This window comes from Vulpes vulpes, chromosome 7, assembly GCF_048418805.1.
Source record: "Vulpes vulpes isolate BD-2025 chromosome 7, VulVul3, whole genome shotgun sequence".
Classification (NCBI taxonomy): Eukaryota; Metazoa; Chordata; class Mammalia; order Carnivora; family Canidae; genus Vulpes; species Vulpes vulpes.
In genome coordinates this window covers 51855186-51878497 of record NC_132786.1, presented here as the reverse complement: position 1 = coordinate 51878497, position 23312 = coordinate 51855186, and the positions used below count along the sequence as shown (strand labels likewise).

Genomic DNA, 23312 nt, shown 5'->3' with positions numbered 1-23312 from the left:
GCCCATAATTTTGATAGATCGGCAGATGAGGCAACAACACATAGGTAGAATTTGCAAAAAGTTGCTCTTTGTTTCTAGTGTACATATTAGGTGTTAAAAACTGACTACAAGAGTAAATATGAGCCCCTCCTACAGGACCTGAGACTCCAGGTCATGACTATGGGGTACAGACAAAAGTAGATCACTGATAGTCTCCACCTCCACCGATCTTCCCTAAGACACAGAAGGTGAAAATATGGCTATTAGGAGCTTTGACAAAAGAAATAATTCTTTTTAAAGAGAAACATCTAGAGGGGAGTGTGTGCAAAGGATACAGTACAGCTCATTTGCTTTGGTGACACTGGAGGTCTATGGGCTACTCATGGAATAAAAATACTCTGATGATCCAGACCTTTCTTTCACATCTATTGTTCCACCGAATCTTTGCCCATCTGAATCAGCAAGTAGACCACAGACTTCCAACACACGGGCTTGAAAACTGATCAGTCATTTCGTTTGTTATGTTCTAGAGAGGACTGTGTATCTGAGTGAAAATTGAAAGAGAGACAGTAGAGAGAGAACACAGACCAGGAATTAGCTCCGACAGTTAAAAGACACTCACCTGCACTCTATCCCATTCTCCTAGGGTTGTGAGGAAGATTAAGGGAGAGTCTAATACAGAGTGCTTAGAGCAGTATCTGATGCCAAGTAAGCCTTTCTTATTTTCAGGGAGCAGAGCTGGGATCAGGGTACTTTAGGCCTGTCCCCTGCATTCTTCTAAATCTGATCTGAACCAGGACAAAGAGACTGGGATCAGAGTTAGAAATTTGGGGGGACCATTAATACATCAGCCAGGTGTTCACAGTCTGCAATTTATGGTACCAGAGCTCACGGAAGAGCTGAAATCAGACAGCATTTTGTGTCTGTGAGCATGCATGTATTTCTGGGGGGAGAATCGGTAACTCTCACCACTTTACTCAGAGATATGAGAATCACTGTCTTACAAGAAATATGGTAATAATACTCACCTTCTCTGTCTCACATGGGTTTTTTTAAAAAGATAAATAATTGAAACTCCAGGGAAAGTGTTTTATGAAATACAACATTTTACTAGAGAATAGCTTTTTAAGGCGTTCCATTATATATGTCTAGCACTCATGTTTATAAGAGTTTTCTTCTATAAAGCAAATTTAAAACTTTTGGTGAGTAGATCTAATAGGAAGGACTTTGTTTTAGTGTCAGAATACACTCATTAGTTTTCAAAGAAATTTTTTTTGCGATTTAATGTGCATTTCAGCCTGTTAGGTATATTAATTTTTAAATATACTGTATTATTTTTATGATTATTGTTCCTAATGGCTTCTTACAACATGCCTGCATTTTTCTGATAATTTCCTGTAGTGGCTTATATAATGATGTTTTTATTGTTGCAATTATTATTTTTAATAATTATTTGAACCTCACATATCGACATCTCCTTTTAGCATCGTATTACTGAGAACAAGGCTTTTGTGGTATTGTCAGAAATTTTAATCTTCGAGGACAAAATATACATGGTGGTTTTTACCCTTTCTCTCTTTTGAAGCTACCAGCCTCACACTATTACCTCATATGATATAAAATGCGAATGACAAATCTTGGTATCTCTTTCTCAGTACAGATCCTGTTCTTATAGTTGGTTTTAACTGTTTGCAACATTTGTGTTCAATATTTTTAATATTTGAAGTGTTGTATAAATTTTGACCTGCCGCATATTTTAAATATATTTGCTGATTTCATCTCCACTTTTGTTGTTCTTTTGACCCAATGACAAACCTCCTTTTACCTGTAATCAGTCCACAGTTTTGCACAATTGATTCTGTTTGCTAAAATAAGGGGATTGGCTGGATTAGAAATAATCCATTCCTCCTTTAATACTACTAATCCAGGTCAGAATTAGTTCCATTCCGTATTTTGGTTGTGTTAACTGAAGTGGACTCAATGTAAAAGCAAGACTCTCCAACTATGAGCAGTGTGGTTCATTTTTAGAAATTAAGAATTCCTTCAAAAATACTACCCTGTCTGAATCAGAAACTTCAGAATTTTTAAAGGCACTTTGTGTATATTTAGATCATCAGTTGAGCTGTTACGAACCTCTACTAGGTTATATAATGTCTGGAAGGGACTAGTAAGAAATCATATGAATGATGTTATACAATAGCACAATTTTATTTTAACGTTTGAAAATATGATTATTTTCATTAAGTTATAATTTCAGGGTAGTATCTAAGAGTGTTTCTTCTTCACCTTAATTTCCCCTGCAATATTGTCAATTAGTTATAAACACACTTATTTTTAAATGCAATTCAAAAGCCTCTAATGGAATCCTGTGGCAACATGAAGAATCCTTTTGTATCCACAGTACCGATGTGTCAGAAGCATTTATGGTTTTGTTTATGCACATGACAAAACTCCCAGACCTGAGTGGCTCAACTGGAAGTTATAGTTTAAATCATTCTGTTAGGAGTTCTGCTACCACTTGCATGTGTCAGTAATGAAAAATAATCAACATAAGCATCTTTGAAAAGCAATTTTAGGTCATTAAAAATGTATGAGTTTTGACAAAGCAAGAAGATTTCAGGCTTATTAAGAATATATTACATCTCTGTGCTGAGTGAAGGGAGAGAGGTATTTATGCCTCCGTTCAAGAGGAAAGGTGTAGCCTAATTGTAACCTCATGAAAGATTAAATGGACAGGTAACAGTAAAAGACTTCAGTCTTAATCCTGTTCCTACAGAGCTTTTGTGAGAAACAGAGCTGTTCAGGACAAATCCTGAAAAGAAACAGGATCTTAGAAGAGTCTCTGTTTCATAATTGACTACATATGCAATACATCACTGTCCCATCTGACATGTAGTCAAGGGCTTCTGGGCAATCATTTTCTATAGAATTTACACGTGCCTTTTTCATGGTATTTTAAGTTTGCTCCATTGGCTCAAGAATTCTCAATTACTTCGCTTTTTTGCTGATTTATTAAACTTTAAAGTTTGATAGTATGTAAATACATAGATGACTTGAGACAGAGAGGGAAGCAGGATTCCAGTGAGTCCCTCTCTCAGGTTAAAGAAACAGAGCATTACAACAGACATAAATGGTTCCTCCAGGCCTTCTGTATTGTCCTTTTAGGCCCTGAACTGTGCAACCATTACAAAACTACTTTGTTAAAAGCAAACCTTTAAAAAATTAGCATTATTTTCTATCCCCCACCCCCCCAAAAAAAGTTTATTTGTAGCTCTCATAGCTGTAAATCTCCCAACTTCTTTAGTAAAAAGAATTGATTCCACTTGTTCTATGTAGTTATTAAAGTAAAATCAAGAAGGATCAGGGTGGGTGAATTCCAGATAATCTGTGAAAGGCAGTGTTAGTTTACCTGTACACTTGTCTTGAAAATGCTAAAGTGCTTCCTGGAATCATGACCACACTTCCTGAAACGTGAATATATTGCAGTTTTAGAAGATAATGAAGTGCATCTCTGTCGTGTGATGTGAGTCTTATGTCAGCTGCAGCTACTCGATTTGCATGTAAATTCTGAAAATTTCCTTGTCCCATGTGACACTTCTGAAATGTCTGTCTGTTCTTTTTTTCCTTTTTAATTTCTCAAGCTCACTATTTGGATAAGATAGTTAAAGGTACTGTATACTTGCTCTTTGTTGACATATCTACATATCTATATATAACCATGTATCAGATTGTACTAGGTATGAAAATAGACTGTTTCTCATGCATATTTCTGTAAATTATAAATCAGGCTTACATTATGTGAAATGCCTTGGATTTAAAGTATTGAGACTTCAATGTCCGTGTCTCATTTTTATAATTTTGGGTTATCACAGATTTCATTCCTATGTAAAAGCATTAGTTCTCACTGGAAACAAAAACTGAAGATAACAGAACATTTGCTGTTTTTTGTTTACGTTTTTATTCTTTCTTTTTCTTTCTTTCTTTCTTTCTTTCTTTTTTTTTTTTTTTTTTTGCCTTAAGATCTTCATTGTTGGCAATTCAGCGGATGAGCTTTAAATTCTATCTTGAAGGATCACAAATGCTCGCTGTCTTATCACAGAATAAGAAATTGTCAATCTAAAGAAGATTCTGGTTAATACATGTTGAGAGAAGTCTCATTTATCCTTACATGGAGACTTCTTTAAATGTTTCAAAATCTATGTGATCTCATAATTTCTGTTCTGTTATTTTCTGAAAAACTACAAAATTACTGTGCATTCCGTAAAACAAAAATGATAACGTGGCTCAGCAGAAAACAGCAGATTCTTGTCTCTTCAGTTCTCGTAGAAAGAGGTGGAAAATATTTTTTCAGAAGATGAAATCCCCTCTCCCTTTCTCCTCAGATTGCCTATTTCCTATTCCTTGTTTGTGCTTCTTATTAGAATATGAAAATATTCATGGCAATATCCAGGCTTTCATATAAAAATTCTTGTGTGCATGCAGTCACCTCTGCTGCACCTCTTCATCAGTGGGGCAATTAAATCTTTCTTTTCCGTTAAAAACAAAACAAAAACATCCGGAAGGAAAACTCACCTTTTCTGTATTGAAAATCCATAAATACAGATGGTAATCGTCTGAACGAAAAGCAGAAGTAAAATTAATCTTATCCTGACCTGATGCTATCCATAAGTATAATTTCATTTTACCCTGCCACAAGAGACTGTCAAAATACTCTTCTTTCTCTTAGCTCTAATCTTAAGAGACAGAACGTCTCTTTGAGATATTGTTACTTCAAGTTCCACAGTGGAGGACGGGAAGCCAATATATGAATAATTCTTTTAAAATAACATAAATATCTTTAAACAGATTGTTCCCTTAAATTTTGTCACCAAAACAAGATTAGCATTCTAATTACAAGAAGCTGGATAACAAACCCCAATTGCTCTAGTAAGCACTTTTTGCTAATATGTATTTCTCTGTCAAATTATAAATAATTCTGTCCAAAGAGATCTGATTAGTAGCTAATTATTCTTAAAATTTTGGAGCATTTCTATCCTTGTTTCTGCCAGTATCACGTCACACTCATAGACAAGAACACCAAAGTCTACCTAAGTGTCATCCTCATAAACAGATCATGTTGGCTGCATGCCAGATATCATCAGTAGGAAGTGGCAAAAATTGTTTTTTTTTAAATGTCATGTTAGACTGAAACAATTATAGATTTTGGATATATTAAATTATTTTAATTGTTTCCCAAATTTTCCCTCCTTGCCCATAAAAGCAGACAAGATAGGATATAAAGGTAACAGCATAAAAGCCTTAGGGAGATTGTCACCAAATATCACTCTTTGCTCTCTGTCTTGAAGCACGTCACTACCGTGTTTTTGTTCAGTCTATCAATGTTTTATCGTGGTCCTTATGGTATTTCATTTTGTCCGTCCTAAGTAATCAAATATGCACAGCTATTACATTTAGTTGGAAATCCTGTCGGTCCTGTCCCATCCGTATGCAGCCTGAATCCTGATGTTTGTTAGAATAGATGCTAAGCTGCTTCACTATTTCCTGGGCTTTGCTTATTCTGTGAAAAGGAATGTACTCTTGGCATAAAGTATAGTCATCGAGACTGGCCTATACTTTGTGCACTTACTTAAGGCACTGTAATTTCACATGAATGTACGGCAACTCTGAGGCCAGATAAAATTAATGTTCTCTTTTTAACATCGTTCACATCCTCATGCCCACTCTCATGCTTTTGAATTTAGAGAGAATTTTTTAAAGCAACAAGGTGCTTTCAGAAGGCACATCCTAATGAGCGACCACTAATGTCGAAAACAGATTAAAAATCTCCACCAGGGATTCTGAAATTACCTTTTTCAGGATGCTTTTTCACACCATACAATCAACCTTGTTGCTTTGCTAAAGGGGAAAAAAAAATTTAAGTTAATTTTGTCTGGCCTGTGGCTAGTTAGTGGATCGTTGCATATATTTCTGTCCTGCACAGGTAAGTGGTGTCTCAAGGGTCAGGCCAATCAAAGATGCCACTTGGATAAGAATTAGATTCCTTAGAGATCGTTGCTGTTTCTATCCATGTGCAATTACAGTATTTGTGCTGTTTACAAAGGCCTGTTCCCACTAAGTGTCCCTTATCTGTTTATTTTAGGTGCAAAAACTTTCAATACTCAAATCACTTGTGTTTTCCTTCTTTGTCTCCTTTGACAGAGGGTTGCCCTGGACTGTGCAACAGCAATGGAAGATGTACACTGGACCAAAACGGCTGGCATTGTGTTTGCCAGCCAGGGTGGCGAGGAGCAGGATGTGATGTAGCCATGGAGACTCTCTGCACAGATAGCAAGGACAATGAAGGAGGTAAGAGATGCCGAGCATGAAAACACGTGTGTGCCAGAGCACGGGTTTCTAAGTTACACAGTGTCCTGGTGCCAAAAAAACAATCTGATCCCCGTAGGTTAGATTGATTGAAAACTGTATGCGCGCTGATAGATTATGCTCCCTATTTTCCCCGAAACAAATGCAAGACTATCATCATTCAGGGAAAAGGCAAGGTAACCACGCTACTGGGTAGTGTATGTCGTTCTCCATCGCTTTTCCTAACCTCCGGATAGGTGACAATTCTCCTCATCATGGTATATGCAGCCCTGTGAATGGGGAGCTCTAAAGCAGTATTTTGAGAACTAAACATTTCCAAAAGATGCAGGGCATTTCCCAAGCTCTTCTGATGAAAGGCATGGATGGAAAAAAAAAAAAAAGAAAAAGAGAAAGAAAGCAGCCTCCTTGAAGCTGTACTCCCCAGTGTCCATTTATCCTAAACTTCACAACCTGCTAAAGGACTATGGTCTTCCACCCCGTGTAGGCCCTTGGTTCAGGAGTAATTCTTTCCCCTGTTGTGCACATTTTCATTTCAGAGGATCAAGAGTGAGAGCTGGTGATTACTTCTCCGGTGATGAAATGGGGGCCCCTGACAGCCTCTCAGTCTTGGCATACCTTTAGGATTGAGTTTTTTGTTTGTTTTTAAGGTTTTATTTATTTATTCATGAGAGATGGAGAAAGAGGCAGAGACACATAGGCAGAGGGAGAGGCAGGCTCCCTGCAGGGAGCCCGATGCGGGACTGATCCCGGGACCCCGGGGTCACGGCCTAGACCCAAGGCAGGCGCTCCACCGCGGAGCCCCCCGGGCGCCCCTCCCCTAGGGGTTTGTCTAGTCATTTATGAAATTTTGTTTATTTGAGAGAGAGACCAGGGGCAGAGGGAGAGGGAGATGCAGGCTCTGTGCGGGGCCCCGATGCGGGACTCGATCCTGGGACCCCGGAGTCATGGCCTGGGCCCAAGGCAGGCGCTCCACCGCGGAGCCCCCCTGGTGCCCCTGGGACTGAGTCTTTGGAAGCGGCTCGGATTCCGTCTGGGCCCCTCCAGCCATCGGGGCTGTCATTAGGGGTGTTTGCCCGTCCTCCCCTTTGCACCTGCTCCTGGGCCATGCCCCCAAGAGCAGGACGGCGGAGGTGAAGAGTGCAGGTCCTCACCCTGCCCCGTGCCGCTGTGACCTCGCAGTCGCTTCATCCGTGACATGGGCACAAAGGGAGAGGCTGGGTAAGGAAGGAGCGCACCGCCCGGCCAGGGGCCCGCAGTAGGCTGCTGCTCCTCCGCCTCCCTTCAGCTTCCGTCGCGGCTTGGCTGCAGTTCCCGGAGGCGCCGGGAAGATGAACGCCCTTTCCCTTCCCACGTGGAGGAGACCTCACTACTGTCCTCAGGGAAGCAGCGTGACAACCAACGCTGCTTGGTTGCCTCAACCTCCCCGCATCCACTGCCCAATGCACACGCGCGCACACACCCCCACGAGCGCATCCGCTCCCCAACGCACACGCGCGCACACACCCCCACGAGCGCATCCACTGCCCAACGCACACGCGCACACACACCCCCACGAGCGCATCCACTGCCCAACGCACAAGCGCGCACACACCCCCACGAGCGCATCCACTGCCCAACGCACAAGCGCGCACACACCCCCACGAGCGCATCCACTGCCCAACGCACAAGCGCGCACACACCCCACGAGCGCATCCGCTCCCCAACGCACAAGCGCGCACACACCCCCACGAGCGCATCCACTGCCCAACGCACAAGCGCGCACACACCCCCACGAGCGCATCCACTCCCCAACGCACAAGCGCGCACACACCCCCACGAGCGCATCCACTGCCCAACGCACAAGCGCACACACACCCCCACGAGCGCATCCACTGCCCAACGCACACGCGCGCACACACCCCCACGAGCGCATCCACTGCCCAACGCACAAGCGCGCACACACCCCCACGAGCGCATCCACTGCCCAACGCACAAGCGCGCACACACCCCCACGAGCGCATCCACTCGCCAACGCACAAGCGCGCACACACCCCATGAGCACTTCCACTCCCCAATGCACAAGCGCACACATAACACACGTCCTACGAGGCGCGCACGCACATCTCCTACACAGACTGGCACACGCAGGCGCACTCGCGCTCCAGCCTGCACCTGCTGTCCATTCTCCAACCTAATGTTTGTGTCTCCTCTTCTGGGCAACGCGCTGCCCTTCTTCACTTTTAGCTTCTAGCAAACTGTTCCATTTTCCTTTTTTTTTTTTTTTTTTTAACCTGGGATGTCAAGAAACCTGAGCCACAGATTTGAGCCACAGCTGCTTTTCCTCTTGCTCCTGCTGGCTGCGGGGGTCCTGAGCCCCAGAGCCACCGTGCTCAGGACTCCTTGTCACCTCGACCTGCCTTCACCCTGCGCTTTGTGGAAATGGCAGCGATAATCGTCCCAGACCGCAGCCCAGATGGCAGCTCTCCTCTGTGCTGCCCCATTGTTTTCTATTGCCCAGGGAGGAAGGAGAGCTGCTTTCCCTCCTTGATTGTATATTCCAGATTTTGTCTTCTAAAAAGAGATTACATTGAGGAGGTTACAAACTCTTCTCAGAGGGAAGCGAACTGCAGGGCCAGGTCTGCAGAGACATGGCTGAGTAATTTAGGGTCTAATCAACTCTTTAGTGTTGTTATCAGCCAAGGAGGTTTTTTTCCCTTACCTCAAAATTTATCAGCTGTGAATTGGCCTGTTCCCCCTTTGTTTATTCTTATTAGCATGAAACTACGCTATCTCTAGGCTTCCCTCTCCAAGGGGAAATCTGAGCCGATAGAAGACCTCCTGTGGATTCTTTACTTATCTCCTATAATTTGTATTCCTGTCCCTAACCTAATTTTGTTGATCTTCTGAGAAGGAATCTCAGTGCCAGCTTTATTATACCCTGAAATCATCACCCGGGTGCCTTATAACCTAAGCCAGAGGATTATTTGAACTTAAGCATGGACTGTGTGAATAGAGACCATATTTTCCACATCAAACCCCAAATCAGGGCACATCATCTGGCCATTAAGGAGATCATTATTGTTATATGAGGTCAGTAGAGCCGAATGTTTAAAATAGTACCGTACCTGAGATTTCATGACATATGCTCGCTTGTGCTGATTGAGATCCATTGTTCAGAGTACGTCCGATGTCAAATGGCAAATTAGCCAGAAAGTAGCCAAGCAGTTTAACTTATTAAGGAGGAAAAACAAATGAAGAGGTTGATTTGGCCCTAACTAGCATGTCATAGATGTAGCCACTAGTCCAGACTGAGCAACATTGTACAATATGATCTTTTTTAAAGACAATAGAAAAAAATTAAAGAACAAAAAAGGCTGCTTACTATCCCCAGAACTGAAGAAAATACATTAAAAGATTTTAGAAGTGACAACACAGTTGGGGAAATAGTCATATTTATTTCTTAGACCAAGAATCTTTCTTCCCCTCTATTTTTCTTTACCAAATCCATCTTGCTCCATCTCCATGGTCTAAGACTCTAGATCCTCGAAATCTAAATCTCACTAAATCACTGTTCCTCTTTGCCTGTGGGGCCCCACTTTTCTATGTCTCTAAAGTGTGTAAGAAAAGGCAGTCTTATGAGAGAATTCTTTAAGAGATTCTTCTTTAAGAAACAGACTACCAGTAAAATGGATGGGAGGAATTTATCTGTAGCCCCTCCCTCAACACCCACACATTCGTAAGAAATAAATGTCTTGTTCAGTTGGACCCTGCTTCTTTAGCCCTCAAATAAACACCTGTCCTGCACTCAGGACCGCCAGCATTTCAGAAATAAGGGCAGTCTTTTACCCACAGTAAAGGCCCTGACAAAGATCCCCAGTCTGTTTGGCATCAACCAGGTGCCTCCCCAAACCGCTTCTCAAATCTAGCTCGGGGTGTCAAACGGAGACTGTTGGAACAGATGATCTGGACAAAGGCAGGCAAAAGAATAGAAGATTTTTAAATCACACAGTGGAAGTGAGAAATGAATGGTCACTGGACCAGGTAATTGTGTTTAACATCTCCTAACAGAGCGTGTATAGACACTTTGGGAGCAACCACACTGTATCCTGCCCTAGTTGAGAAAGCTTTCAGAGCAAAGAATCAGCAGTGCATGCCTAGCCTTGGCTTATAAATATTTCTTCTTCAACTCTTTCTTCACCTACAAAGCCTCCCTCTGGGCTGAGCCATTTCCCATTCATATTCCAGAACTCCATCTGACAGTGAAGTTACTAAGATCAGAGAAAAGCCAGGTAAAGAGCTGGGAACTGGTCACCACTAAGTGCAGGGTGATGGGGACTGGAGTGTCACACCGTGAGGCTGTTCTGCCTCATTCTGTTAGCTACTTGAGCGTCTCCTTTAGTCAGCTTCTGAAAATGGCCCCGTCTGTCTCAGGCTTCTGCTACCCCTCCACGAGGATATCCCTGGCATTTGTTATTCTCACCAGGAAAAGACTCTGGGGTTGTACGTGATAGAAATTCCACTCAAAGGGTCTTAAGCTTTAAAAAAAAGGAAAACTTATTAGCTTATATAACTGAAAAACTCAGAGATAGCAGCACCGAGGTGTTTAAACAATGGGAACAGAAACCTGGGTTAATTCATCTGTCAACTCTGCTTTATTCCACATTGGCACCGTTCTCTGATGGTCTCTTCCTCAGAATGACCCCCAGCAGTGCTGGGTTTACATTGCACAGCATAATAACCCAGTGCAAGGAGACAGCCTTTATCAAATGGTTACATGAGGCCTGGGTCTGAGCCGGACCCTCATCGGCCTGAATTCTGTCCCCTGCCCAAAGAAAAATTGAAATTCTTTCACCAGAAGAAAGAGGTGGATGGATGCTGGATAGGCAGAAAAACAGATTCCACTCTAGGAATATTAATAGCTGCCCGCAGCATTTAGTTTTAGTGTAACCAGGGCATATACCCCTGTACTATTTCATGTAGCTCATAGACTTCTGTACTCTCAGGAGGAACTCCTTTATTCTTTATCTTCTTTTCTCCCCAAGAATTATAGCCGCCTCACATGAGAACAAGAAAACCAGTGCCGAACCTCAATATGCCTTCCATGCCCCAGGTTGGCAAGGCCCTCTCCAGTTCTCCCTACATATTTTTTTAATAAATTTATTTTTTATTGGTGTTCAATTTGCCAACATATAGAATAACACCCAGTGCTCATCCCATCAAGTGCCCCCCTCAGTGCCGGTCACCCAGTCACCCCCACCCCCCCACCCACCTCCCTACATATTTTTATAAGCATCGTTGTTTTTGCCTAGCATACCCCCTGAGAATCTCATTCAGTAGAGAGTTTTGTCATTGTAAATAGCTCCCCATATGGTAGCCCCACTATGCAAGCAGCGAAATGCAAAAGCTTGCCAGAGGTAATTTACCTTTATAGCAACTCAAGATACTTATTAACAAAACAGTTTCTTGGGGCGCCTGGTTAAAGCTCAGTCAGTTGAGCATCTGACTCTTGATCTCAGCTCAGGTCTTGATCCCTCAGGGTTGTGAGACCAAACCCTGTGTTGGGCTCCACAGTGGGCATGGAGCTTCCTTAAAAAAAATAAAAATTAAAAAAAAATAAAAAATAAAAAAATAAAAATTAACAAATAAATAAGTAGACAAGAGGATTTCTCCAAAATACGTTATCAGTTGTTACCATGTTCTCACTGTTCTAGTTAGAGTTTCTTTTGACATCTTTCATCCATGTATGGTCCTCCAGTGGATAGCTCCCCTGGGGGTTCTTAAGGCATGGGACCCAAGCCCTCTCTTAGAGAGTAGGTGGTTGAGGACACAAAAATACTATCCTTTATGCAAGAATCGTGGCATGCCAAAATATGATGCCAGGAGTGTGATACATCTTACTTGTAAGTAGGTAGAGTTATTTTTTTGTCTCTCAGAAATATTATTTTGTGGGGATATGTCAGGAAGATGTACCTAGAACAGGCTTTTTTTTTTTTTTTTTTTTTAGTGGAGGCTGATGATAATGGAGAGGAAAAGCACAATTCAGTTGAGGTTATTCAGAAATCAGAAAGATAAAAACAGTCAGGCGGCGGGGGTGGGGGGCTAAAGAATACAAACAGAAGGTTCAGACTGCAAGAAGCAGTGGGAGTGCGCTAGCAGTAAAAACCAGAAGTGGAAAAATGAATGAAATGTTAATGTAAGCAGCAGGATGAGTGTTGTGAGTGGGCGGGGGCCATCTAAGTTTGGAGATTACCAGATGAAAATAAGGAAATGTTTGAAAATAGGTTCTTAAAAAGTTCTAGCCGGAAGATGGGACTAATGTCTTCTCCAAACACATATTAAGGTAATATTTAAATAAAGAAGATAGAGAGTAACAGACCTGGGAAGAAAGGGTGGGGAGAATGACTTTTGAAAAGGGAGAAGTGTATATCATGGAAACACAAGCGTGGCATGCAGACTCTCAGAGGGTTAAGATATATTTTTCTGGTAGATCATGATCTGAGGGAAAAATTACTATGAATGTGAAACACTGACTCCCACTTTTGGGGTGAGACTTGGGTTCTTCTGAACCCCTTTGCACAGTTTTTAGAGCAATGTAAATTGCCTTCAAGGAAAGAGAAGTCCAGCTTGTGCTCTCGGAAGCAAAGCACCCCAGTAGCTTCCCAATCAAGTGCAAGGAACATGGGATTTCACCACTAGATTTGAATAAGGCTTAGAGGGAGAGAAAAGTGAGAGCCACGCAGGCTTGGAGCTCGAAGTATTTTACAGCCAATGCCAGTCACTGCGACTTCAGGTTTCAGAAATGGGCAGTGCACAGGACCTCTTCAGAAACAGGTCTCCTTGTTAGACATTGTCTCTACCTCAAGAACTTTGGCGTTAATGGTGAGAGCTAGTCATAGTAGCCACAGGAAACAAATAGAACATTCTTGTTGTCAAAAGAGTTAACCGCTGTCAACAGTTTGGTGTGCATAGTTCTCCTCCTTCATGAATGAGCATAATACTGAGAGTTGGAGAAGGGTAAGAAAAGAAAACCAAGAGACTGTCTCCACTGTACCTTTAAGACATCATTTTGATCTGTTTCAATCTAATTATCTCTAGAAACTGAATCCATTCTTCCATTCCTTCATCAAATACATTACATTGTATGCTGACTTGGTGCCAAGAAGTGTACTAGATATTGGGGACACAGTGATGAACTCAGCTCTGAAGGAGCAGCATGAGCCATTGCCTGAGCTGCTGGCTGAAGGAATGGAGGGGAACAGCTGGGGGTCCAGGGAGTAGGGGGCTAGAGAGCAGGTCAGAGGTCTCCAGGTAGAGGAAACAATAATGATGAAAGGTTTTTGAAACCATGGTAAGGAGTTCTAACTACTCAGAAGGCAGTAGAGGCCAAATAAAGGACTTTTTTTTAACTAGAGAAGTGAAGTTATCAGACCTGATTTCTGCAAAATGACTTTGTCAGAAGTATAGAGGATGAATAGTTGGGACAAGACTGGAACCCAGGAAACCAGACTGTTGTGGAGACCTCGTTAAGAGGTGACCATGGTGGCCTGAAGGGCAGTTTCAGTGAAATGGAAAGAGAAAAACTCAATAAATATTTGGGGTGAAGAAAAGAAAACCTGGTAATTGATGGAGTGCAGAGAAAAAGGAAGGGAGAAGAGGAGTCAAGGATGACACTCAGGTTACTGCTTTGAGAGACTGGATGGGTGGGTTGTAGAACCATTCATTGAAGTAGGAAATACAGAAGAAAACAGCATATTTAGAGAAGATTAGATATCTTGTGTTTTAGACCCACTAAGTTTTTAGATATTACCTTACATAATATCCAAATGGAAATATCTAGAAGGCAGTTTGTGGATTTGAAGTGCTGAAGAATTATCAGCCTAGAGACATATGTGAGCATAGACACCAAACCTACAAAGAGACCACTGATGGACACACACACACACACACACACACACATACACACACACACACACACACACAAACAAACAAGAATAGTCAGAAACCTAAACATGATTCCAATTCAGTCATAAATTAATTTCATGCATATCACAGAACGGTGACTTTAAAAAGTAATGAAAGGTTTTATACACTTTGAGAATTCTGGAGTCTACAAATAAATTATTCCATCAGAATTTCTATCTCTACCTCTAACTTGGAATAGGGGAAGGGAGCTTCCAAATACTGTGGGGTAGGGGAGTAGACATTAATTATCTTTTGAATAAAAAAGAAAATTCATTAAAGGGAAATTTATGACTTTTTATCCAGTCATTAAATCAAGGCTTTGAAAAACAGGTTCAGGTATCCATAGCTACTTGAAAGAAGAAAGTGAGTTTTGACAAGCAGATCAAAGCCAGCATAGGGGTAACCTAGGGAAAGACCTGGCGTCAGAAGTTTTCATGTAAATCTGGCAAAATATGCATGGTCTAAATTTGCCGGAAACAACGTCAAGAATGATTTGAAGAATACAAGGGAATAGGCAGGGTAGAAACATTAAAGCAAGACCAGAGGCTGGCAAGCTATGACCTCTTGGCCAAAGACTGTTTTTGTAAATAAAGTTTTATTGGAACACACCTATTCATTTCCATAATGTCCACAGCTGCTTTCACGCTGTAAAGGTGGCATCGAACAGTTGCAACAGAGACGGCATGGCCCTTTGCATGCCTAAATCACTTACTATCTGGCCCTTTGCAAAGTAAGTTTGCCAACCACTGTTATAGTCCAGGGAAAGCCTAAGGTAAAAAGAGAACATGTTTTAAAATAATAACTACAGCCATAATGTTCAGGATTGAGTGGTCAGAAGCACAAACTAAATTATCTGCTTTACATCAAAGAAATTGCAAAGGAAGAAAGGCCCTTTACTGATCTTCGAAGTTGTTTTTCATTAGGTTTTGAGCATTTCTGATGTAATCTTTAGATTTTTTTATGATTAATTCTATTAGATATGATGTGTACACCAATATAAATTTAAGCCAACCTAATATTCCCAATACTAAAAGGAAACTCAATGATTTTGAGAAGCTATTCCACAAAGACAATTTTACTACAGTCTACATTTGGACAAGCGGATAATCAACTTACTTGTACTAGATAGCCCCAGCTATATAAGTACAAAGAATGAAAAATGTTCTCCCAAGTTATAGAGAGCCGGATTCATAACCATCCGTCACTTGCTTGGGCAAGTTACTGATAAACTCTGCAGAAAAATAACAAACTGTATGTCCCTGCATCTTGGCTATTGAAAATGAGATTCTTTCTCTGATTGATGTTAGCAGAGAGGCTTGTAAAAATGCATTTCCAACTGATTAGTTCAGAAGGTGTCAATCTCATGCAGTTTTATGACCTGCAGACTACATGCCAGATGTACATTTGCTTTTTATAAACTGACAAAGATGAATGACTAAATTTGAGCATTCCTGTTTGGCAACTTGTACCATATATTGCCTAAAGGAAGATACCGGAGTAGTGTGGGGGAGGAGAGGACGCCGGGCATTTAACCTTTAATTTACAAGACTAATGGAGATAAAATACAATAATTGGAAGTACTTTCTCTAGTGTGGGTAGTTTCTATTTAGGTTGAAGAATGAATGTAAGGGAAAACCCTGCAGGAATATAAAATATTTGTGTTAAATGATTCTCCCAAGCATATACACACCCATTCAAAAGCCACGGAGTGAGAACTCTTAAGTATATCATAAAATACATAATTAAGGATTCCTTATAGTCTCAATACAGAATCATGAATTGTTATTGAAAGGATTTTATTTTTTTAATTGGTTTCCTTTGGTATTGGGGCAATAGTTCAATAGTCTACTACTTTAAAAAGCTGAATCTTTAATAACTGCTTCTATTTCTTTGAAAGAGGTAGAAAAAATAGACAATATATTGTATTATTATATCTTCGTGAAAAGTAAGCTTATAGCATAGTTTTATCTTCCTTCCAGAAATATGGAGAAATATTTAGACATTTTTGATCTTCATGGCCTTTTGGCTAAGAAAGTAGTATTTCGATAAATTTATATAAAGTTTCAAAGCTCAGTTTCATTTGATTTGCTTAAAACATGATTTAAAATTTTTACCAAAGGGATAAAACCACACTTTCAAATAATTAACACATTTTTTAAAAAAAATAACAGACACCTACATAAAAATGTAATTATCATAAGGAAACAATATGTGGGAAGATCTGCCTATCAGAAATTCTGACTCATCATGGTAACAAAAAAATTAAAATATTAATGTAAAAGGGGTCCAACACCATAAATTTAATTCAACTATTCATGTTTTAAGCTTGCTTTTCACAGCAAGGGGAAAAGTGTAGGGATTTTTAGTTACAGTCTCTAGATAAATTAAGTCTCTTTCAGTTTTAAGTGACAGAAAATCTAACCCAAACAGGCGTAAGGTAGAAGATGATAGCTTGGCTTCCGCAACTGAAAAGCTGGGGAGCTCAGATGTGGCTTGTTGCAAAAACCCTGAAGATGCCAAGATGACCTGTTGTTTTTCTCTCCAGTTCTGGGCTCTGCCCCTTGAATGGCTGTCTTGGGAGACAGGTTCTCCTGTAGCAAGCAGCTGGATTGAGGTAGCAACCCCAAGCTCACAGCCTTACAGCTCCAAGCCTCAGGGGAAGAGGGAGGAGGAATCTCTGCAGACAGTACCTGCAATTCACTCCAGTTAGACAAGTTAGGTCGAATGGACATTCCTGAACCAAACATTCAGGGGGAAATGCACACAGACTTAGAAGTGGGGACGGATGGATACAGAAATGGAAATGTAGAGCTGTTGCCCAAAGAAGAAGTGAATGTTAGGAGAAATCATAGGTGTTCACTGCATTCTCCTTCAGGTGGGCGAAATGATTTAAGGACATTCATCCAGGACCCCTCACCTTTTGTTTGTGACCTTACCTGTGTTGTTGACCTACTTTTAGACTGGATAGCATAACTCAATTTAGTCTGTTTCCTTTTGTCTCAGTTTGCTGTCAGATAATGAAGGGGCAAACTTATATTCTATTAATAAGAGTGACCTAAAGCCAAAACAAATGGCTAGTGCAGTTTTCTCTTAAATAAAAGTTATTTAAAAAACAAAACAAAAACCCTTGTGTAAATAAAATATGTAGGCCAACTAGATATTTTCAACTGAGTTCTCAGAATAGGGTCACACTGATACTTGGGTTTGAAGATTTTAAAACCATTTGTCCGATCTCCCAAAAATGATTTGAAGTCCTCAGAAACTAATGTTTTTATTAATCTATACTGAGAAATGTCATTTGCCTGCCATTCAAAATTTATGTGTCAGCTGCCCAGGGAAAGAATGATCTTCAGGAATATTGTCACCAAATCATCATAACCTGACATTCTTGTCCACTAATGAGTTGGTTTATATGTTTCAAACAATATACGTAGGCCATTGAATGTGGTTTCCTTTTTTTTATAAGATTATATTTATTTATTCACGAGAGACACAGCAAGAGAGAGAGAGGCAGAGACACAGGCAGAGGGAGAAGCAGGCTCCATGCAGGGAGCCTGATGCAGGACTTGATCCTGGGACTCCAGGATCACGTCCTGGGCCGAAGGCAGGCACTAAACCACTGAGCCACCCAGGGATTCCCCCGAATGTGGTTTTCTTTTGATGTTCTGGAGGAGGCACCAGCAAACTCTTTCTCTCCGGTACACTTTTAAGGTCACCAGCACTTTCGGTTAAGTTTTTTGTGATAGGCTTCTTATCATTTCCAATATTATGGCTCACTTACATTTGCCACATTTTATTTATTTTAATTTTTTAGATTTTATTTATTTGAGAAAGAGAGAATACAAGCAGGGAGGAGAAGCAGACTCTACCCCTGCTGAGTGGGGAGCCCAATGCAAAGCTTGACCCTCCGACCATGACCTGACCTAAAGGCAATCACCCAGCCCAGCCACCCAGGCACCTCCATTTGCCATTTTAAAGTTACATCTCCATTTTAGCAGAGGCATGCAAGGGGCTCAGGATTCTATGTAAAATTTGAGAGATGCCTTAATTTTATTTGGAACACACTTTAACGTCCTCGGGAAAGCTATTTCCTTGAAAGGCGATTGGCTGATCTCAACCATTATACGTTGATTTGTATTTGCTTCACTTCACAGACTTTCATTTTCTGACCCTTTCCCAAATTTTAGACCTTCACCCTACGTAGGTCCCAATCCATTGACCAGTAATGCTCATTATGTTAACTCCTATGCGTTTTCTCTAAAATAGAGAAGGCTTCAGTAATTATTCTTAAAACTAATCTGTAGTCCTTCCTACGCTAATAGATTGTTTTAATCAGTCATTTTTTATTTCTTACTCAGAATCAGCCATCTCCAATCCAAACATTTACTCTGCGTGAAAGCGGCTGCAAGTATTGTATTAATATTTGATGTTTCCAAAAAGTGTGCCTCGTAGAAATTATTCTCAGATGGGGGGCGGGGGGGGGGTGGCGGCGATTCCTTGGATCTGAAAGAAAACGAACCAACAAACAAAACGTGTTGCTCATCACCGATTAACAAGAGGAACTCTCTTACTGGCTTCCACTTCTCTCTGCAGATGGGCTCGTTGACTGTATGGATCCTGATTGCTGTTTACAGAGTTCCTGCCAAAACCAACCCTACTGCCGCGGATTGCCTGATCCTCAGGATGTCATCAGCCAAAGCTTACAGTCCCCCTCGCAGCAAGCTGCCAAATCCTTCTATGATCGAATCAGTTTTCTTATAGGATCTGATAGCACCCATGTCATACCTGGAGAAAGTCCTTTCAATAAAAGGTTAATGCATTTTTTTTTCCTTACATAGATAGATTTGTAGTGATATTATCAATAGTTAAATACACTTTATATGAACTGCTGATGACTGTGAATTTGAGGAAAGTGCTTTTTCTTCTAATGCAGTTTTTCCTCTTTTGGCAAATACCTCACCAAACTTCACATTTCAAGTATTTTTGACACAGTTCACAAACTTTGTCAATTTCAGTACCTGAGCCATAACAGGACATCCCATTAAGGAGTCAATAAATCTTCATTTAACTAGTTGATTTTGTTAGCACAGTTGGAAATGTTTCAAAAGACGCAGTGAAAAGACCCCAAAAGGCAAAACAGAAGTGAGCTTTTTTTTTTTTTTTAGCTGAGCTCGCTAAATAATATAAATTATGAATTAATGTAATGGAACTGCTAACGGCATGGCAGTAAGATTGCATAAGCTGTTTGACTGGTGCTTTACAGAGCAGTAATGACCTGAAAATAAACCAGTAAGTGAAAGCAGGTGTCTTGTGTCTCACTGAGTAAAAGAAGATGATTTACACTAGAACTCCTGGCTCTGCAGTAATTTAACAGCATTAATGCAGTTAAACCCAGCAGTTGATTAAAAGTTGTTGCACAAATGTGCCTTATTGCCCCTTTAAATCTTGTTCTTCTTGGTCCCTGCAGATTTATGGATTGCCTTGGAATTAATTGGAAGGTATACTTTTCTTCATGTAAGCACCAGATATATGACTTATGAAAAAAGCACAATTTATAATTTTAAAAAATTCATCTCTAAGTTATTGGTCTTGATACCTCTCCAAAAACCAGACTGCAACACATTAAAACCCCGGGTAAACACCAGGCATTTAGAGAATGTGAATTACATTTAATTAAAAGGGACATTGTCTCAGGACTATTTCAGGTCTTTTTTTTGTGAATAGCGAGTGTGTGTGACAGTGTTATTTTATCCTTACGTTGAATTATCTCTAAATCATGATAATGTTGGCCTGAGAAGACAAATGTTCATTTTAATTCTTCTACTTTTCCCACAGCCTTGCATCCGTCATCAGAGGCCAAGTACTAACTGCTGATGGAACTCCACTTATTGGAGTAAATGTCTCGTTTTTCCATTACCCAGAATATGGATATACTATTACCCGCCAGGATGGAATGTGAGTCATTCCCACTGCACTCTCTCCGTTTGAAATATTTTCAGTATAAGAGCTAGGCATTCTTATATCACCCATTATGTTTTATTATCCCTTTTAATATAGAACTGCAACAACTTTTAGACTCCAGAAATCTGTGACAGCTCATGTGGCAGAGACATAAAGTCACATGCCCATGTAGTTCTTTGAAAGTTGATTTCATTTGCCAAGACATGATAACATGGTTGTGGTTTTGTAGGAGAATTTTCTTTGTTTTAGAAGATTCATCGACATGTTTAGAAGTTACATTCTGTAACATCTGTCACTTAAGCTCAGATTATTCTGAAAAAAAATGAGTAGATGGGTAGATAGATAAAGCAAATTTGGGAAAATGTTAATAAATTGGTAAATCTAAGTAAAAGGTGTGTGGGTGTTTGTTGAATAATTATTTTAATAGGTTTGAAATTATATACAAGTTGGGAGAAAAGTTGGTTTTCTTCATAAAGCATGTTTGAGGAGCTGAGCATTGTTGGAAGCTGTATGGGATCCAGATAACTAGCTAAGTAATCTTGTTTTTTCTTAGGTTTGATTTGGTGGCAAATGGCGGTGCTTCTCTTACTTTGGTATTTGAACGCTCCCCATTCCTCACTCAGTATCATACCGTGTGGATTCCATGGAATGTCTTCTATGTGATGGATACCCTAGTCATGAAGAAGGAAGAGAATGACATTCCCAGCTGTGATCTGAGTGGATTTGTGAGGCCAAATCCCATCATCGTGTCTTCACCTTTATCCACCTTTTTCAGATCTTCTCCTGAAGACAGCCCCATTATTCCCGAAACACAGGTAGAGTGTTCTAGCAGGCAGCACTTTTAAGGAAACATCTTCAGTTTATGTGGTTTCCAAAGAACCTTCAAGAAAGATTGCAAAATTCCAGCGCTATCCTTAGTAATTCTATAGACTGAAACATAGAATGTGGAGGGTACATATGCATGTGTGCATGTAAGAATAGGTCATACTGTCGTAGGATATCTAGTTATTCCTTAAAGATCTACTCAAAATACTTTACTTTTTTTGTTCAAGCTACACTATATCTGTATATATTTATTAGTCGTAGCCAAATAGAAAAACATCTTAAACTCAACAGGTAACAATGCTTTTGTTCATTCACTCAATCACTGGAAAAAGGTTTTGATACTGCTTGACATGGTAAACAAGCACTATTATACATGGTCATTACTCTCAGTGACTTACTGTTTAATTATAAGCAAAAGTGTGTTTCAAAAAAGATAATTTTTAGCAACAAATGTTCATTAATTTTCTCAAGATATTTATTTTATCAAGAGAAGTTGGTATTGTGTCCTAAGTTCTAATAATTTATAGTAAAGCCTATTCTCGTCCACGAAAAGAAAACTATAAGGAATAGCCATAGCAATAGCTATTCCTTTTATCTACTGAAAGATCTAGAGATCATTTTGCTTCCTCTTTGTTTCCAATTATTACTTTGAGGCCTTAAAGATAGGACATTAGGTGCAATAATAATGGACTTTATTCATAAATAAGTAAAAATATGTAGTCTTTATTTTTTTTAAGTTTTATTTATTTATTTGAGAGACAGAGAGACAAGGGAGAGGGGCAAAGGGAGAAGAAGAGAGATTCTCAAGGTGACTCCCAGCTGAGCGTGGAGTGAGCTGTGGGGCTCCATCCCACAACCTCAAGATCATGACATGAGCCAAAATCAAGAGTTGGTCACTTAACAAACCGAGCCATCTAGGTACCCCCAAAATATGTGGTCTTTAAAATAAAGCAGCACAGGGATGCCTGGGTGGTTCAGTCGGTTACTTGTCTGCCTTTGGCTCAAGTCATGATCCCAGAATCCTGGGATCAAGCCTCTGCATCAGGTTCCATGCTCAGTGGGGAGTCTGCTTCTCTTTCTCCCTCTGCCATAGCACCCCACGTCATTCATGCTCACTTTCTCTCAAAACAGTAAAATCTTTTTAAAAAAATAAAATAAAATACAGCAGCACGTAGCAGCTTGTCATATTTGTTCTTCTCTGCACCAGGCACTGTGAGAATGGAATGAAGCAGTAAGCCAATCAGATGTAGTGCCTGTTCTCAAGGAGTTTACCAGCTAATGGGGAGAGAGACAACAAATGTATAAATATATGTCAGGTTGTGAATAAGACTTATTTTTTAAATCTAAAACAGAGTTAATGGATGGAGGTATGATGATATAAAGTGTGGTCCAGGAAGATCTTTTTGACAAGTTGATATTTCAGTTGAAATTTTAAGAAAGTGAAAGAATAAGCCCAAAAATAAAAGGGTATTCCAGTTAGCACAAGAAGCAAGTGCAGAAGCTCCAAGGGAAGAGAATGTTTGGCTTGTTCACAAAATGGCAAAGAGGCCAGCAGGTGTGTCATGAGTAAAGGGGTGACACGCAAATCGTTGAAGACCATGGGAAGGATAAGGACTTCCTACTTTTAGTAATTGGAAGCTGCTGGCAATTTTTAAGTAAAACAATAACAGTTACTGATTTCCTTCTTTTTTTAAAAAGATTTTATGTATTCATCTGATGTGGGGGAGCAGGGTTAGAGGAGGGGGAAAGAATCTCAAGCAGACTCCTCGCTGAACAAGGCAGGGCTCCATCCCACAACCTGAGATCATGACCTGAGCCTAAACCAAGAGATGAACACTTAAGCAACTGAACCACCCAGGTGCCCCTACTCGTTTCCTTCTTAAAAGGATCACTACAGTTGCTACGCTAAGAATGTTCTATATTAGGCATATGTTGCAACAAAGGAGACCAGGTAGGAGAGAGTCTCAGTAGTAGGAGAGATGCTGGTGGCTTGGACAAAGGTAGTTGAGGTGGAAGTGGTAAGAAGTGGAGTCCAGGGGAGAAGATGGAAGTAAAATGTAAACTTGGGGTCATCAGTGATAAAGATAAACATCAAGCATAGGATGAGATCCCCTAGGGAGGGAGTGCAGCTAGAGGGCAGAGGAGATAAGCTGAGAAGGTCTAGGATAACAGATAAGAACTCTCACAGGCAAATGTAATGCAGAAGAGACATGTCAACGATTTACTGCATAACAGCCAAGCCA

General features: G+C 40.5%; 1 protein-coding gene across 24 annotated transcripts in view; it reads left to right on the top strand.

The window, feature by feature from the left end:
* Positions 1 to 23312, top strand: part of TENM3 (teneurin transmembrane protein 3) — a 2512213-nt gene that overhangs the window by 2427763 nt on the left and 61138 nt on the right. For 13 of the 24 annotated variants that reach the window (XM_072763865.1, XM_072763862.1, XM_072763864.1 and 10 more), the window contains 4 exons: positions 6178 to 6324; positions 18877 to 19093; positions 20119 to 20238; positions 20798 to 21059. In XM_072763865.1, the coding sequence (XP_072619966.1) occupies positions 6178 to 6324; positions 18877 to 19093; positions 20119 to 20238; positions 20798 to 21059 (746 nt within the window). Of the gene's footprint in view, positions 1 to 3620; positions 3648 to 5239; positions 5261 to 6177; positions 6325 to 18876; positions 19094 to 20118; positions 20239 to 20797; positions 21060 to 23312 lie in introns of all 24 variants that reach the window. The other 11 variants (XM_072763857.1, XM_072763858.1, XM_072763881.1 and 8 more) reach the window with 3 other exon arrangements.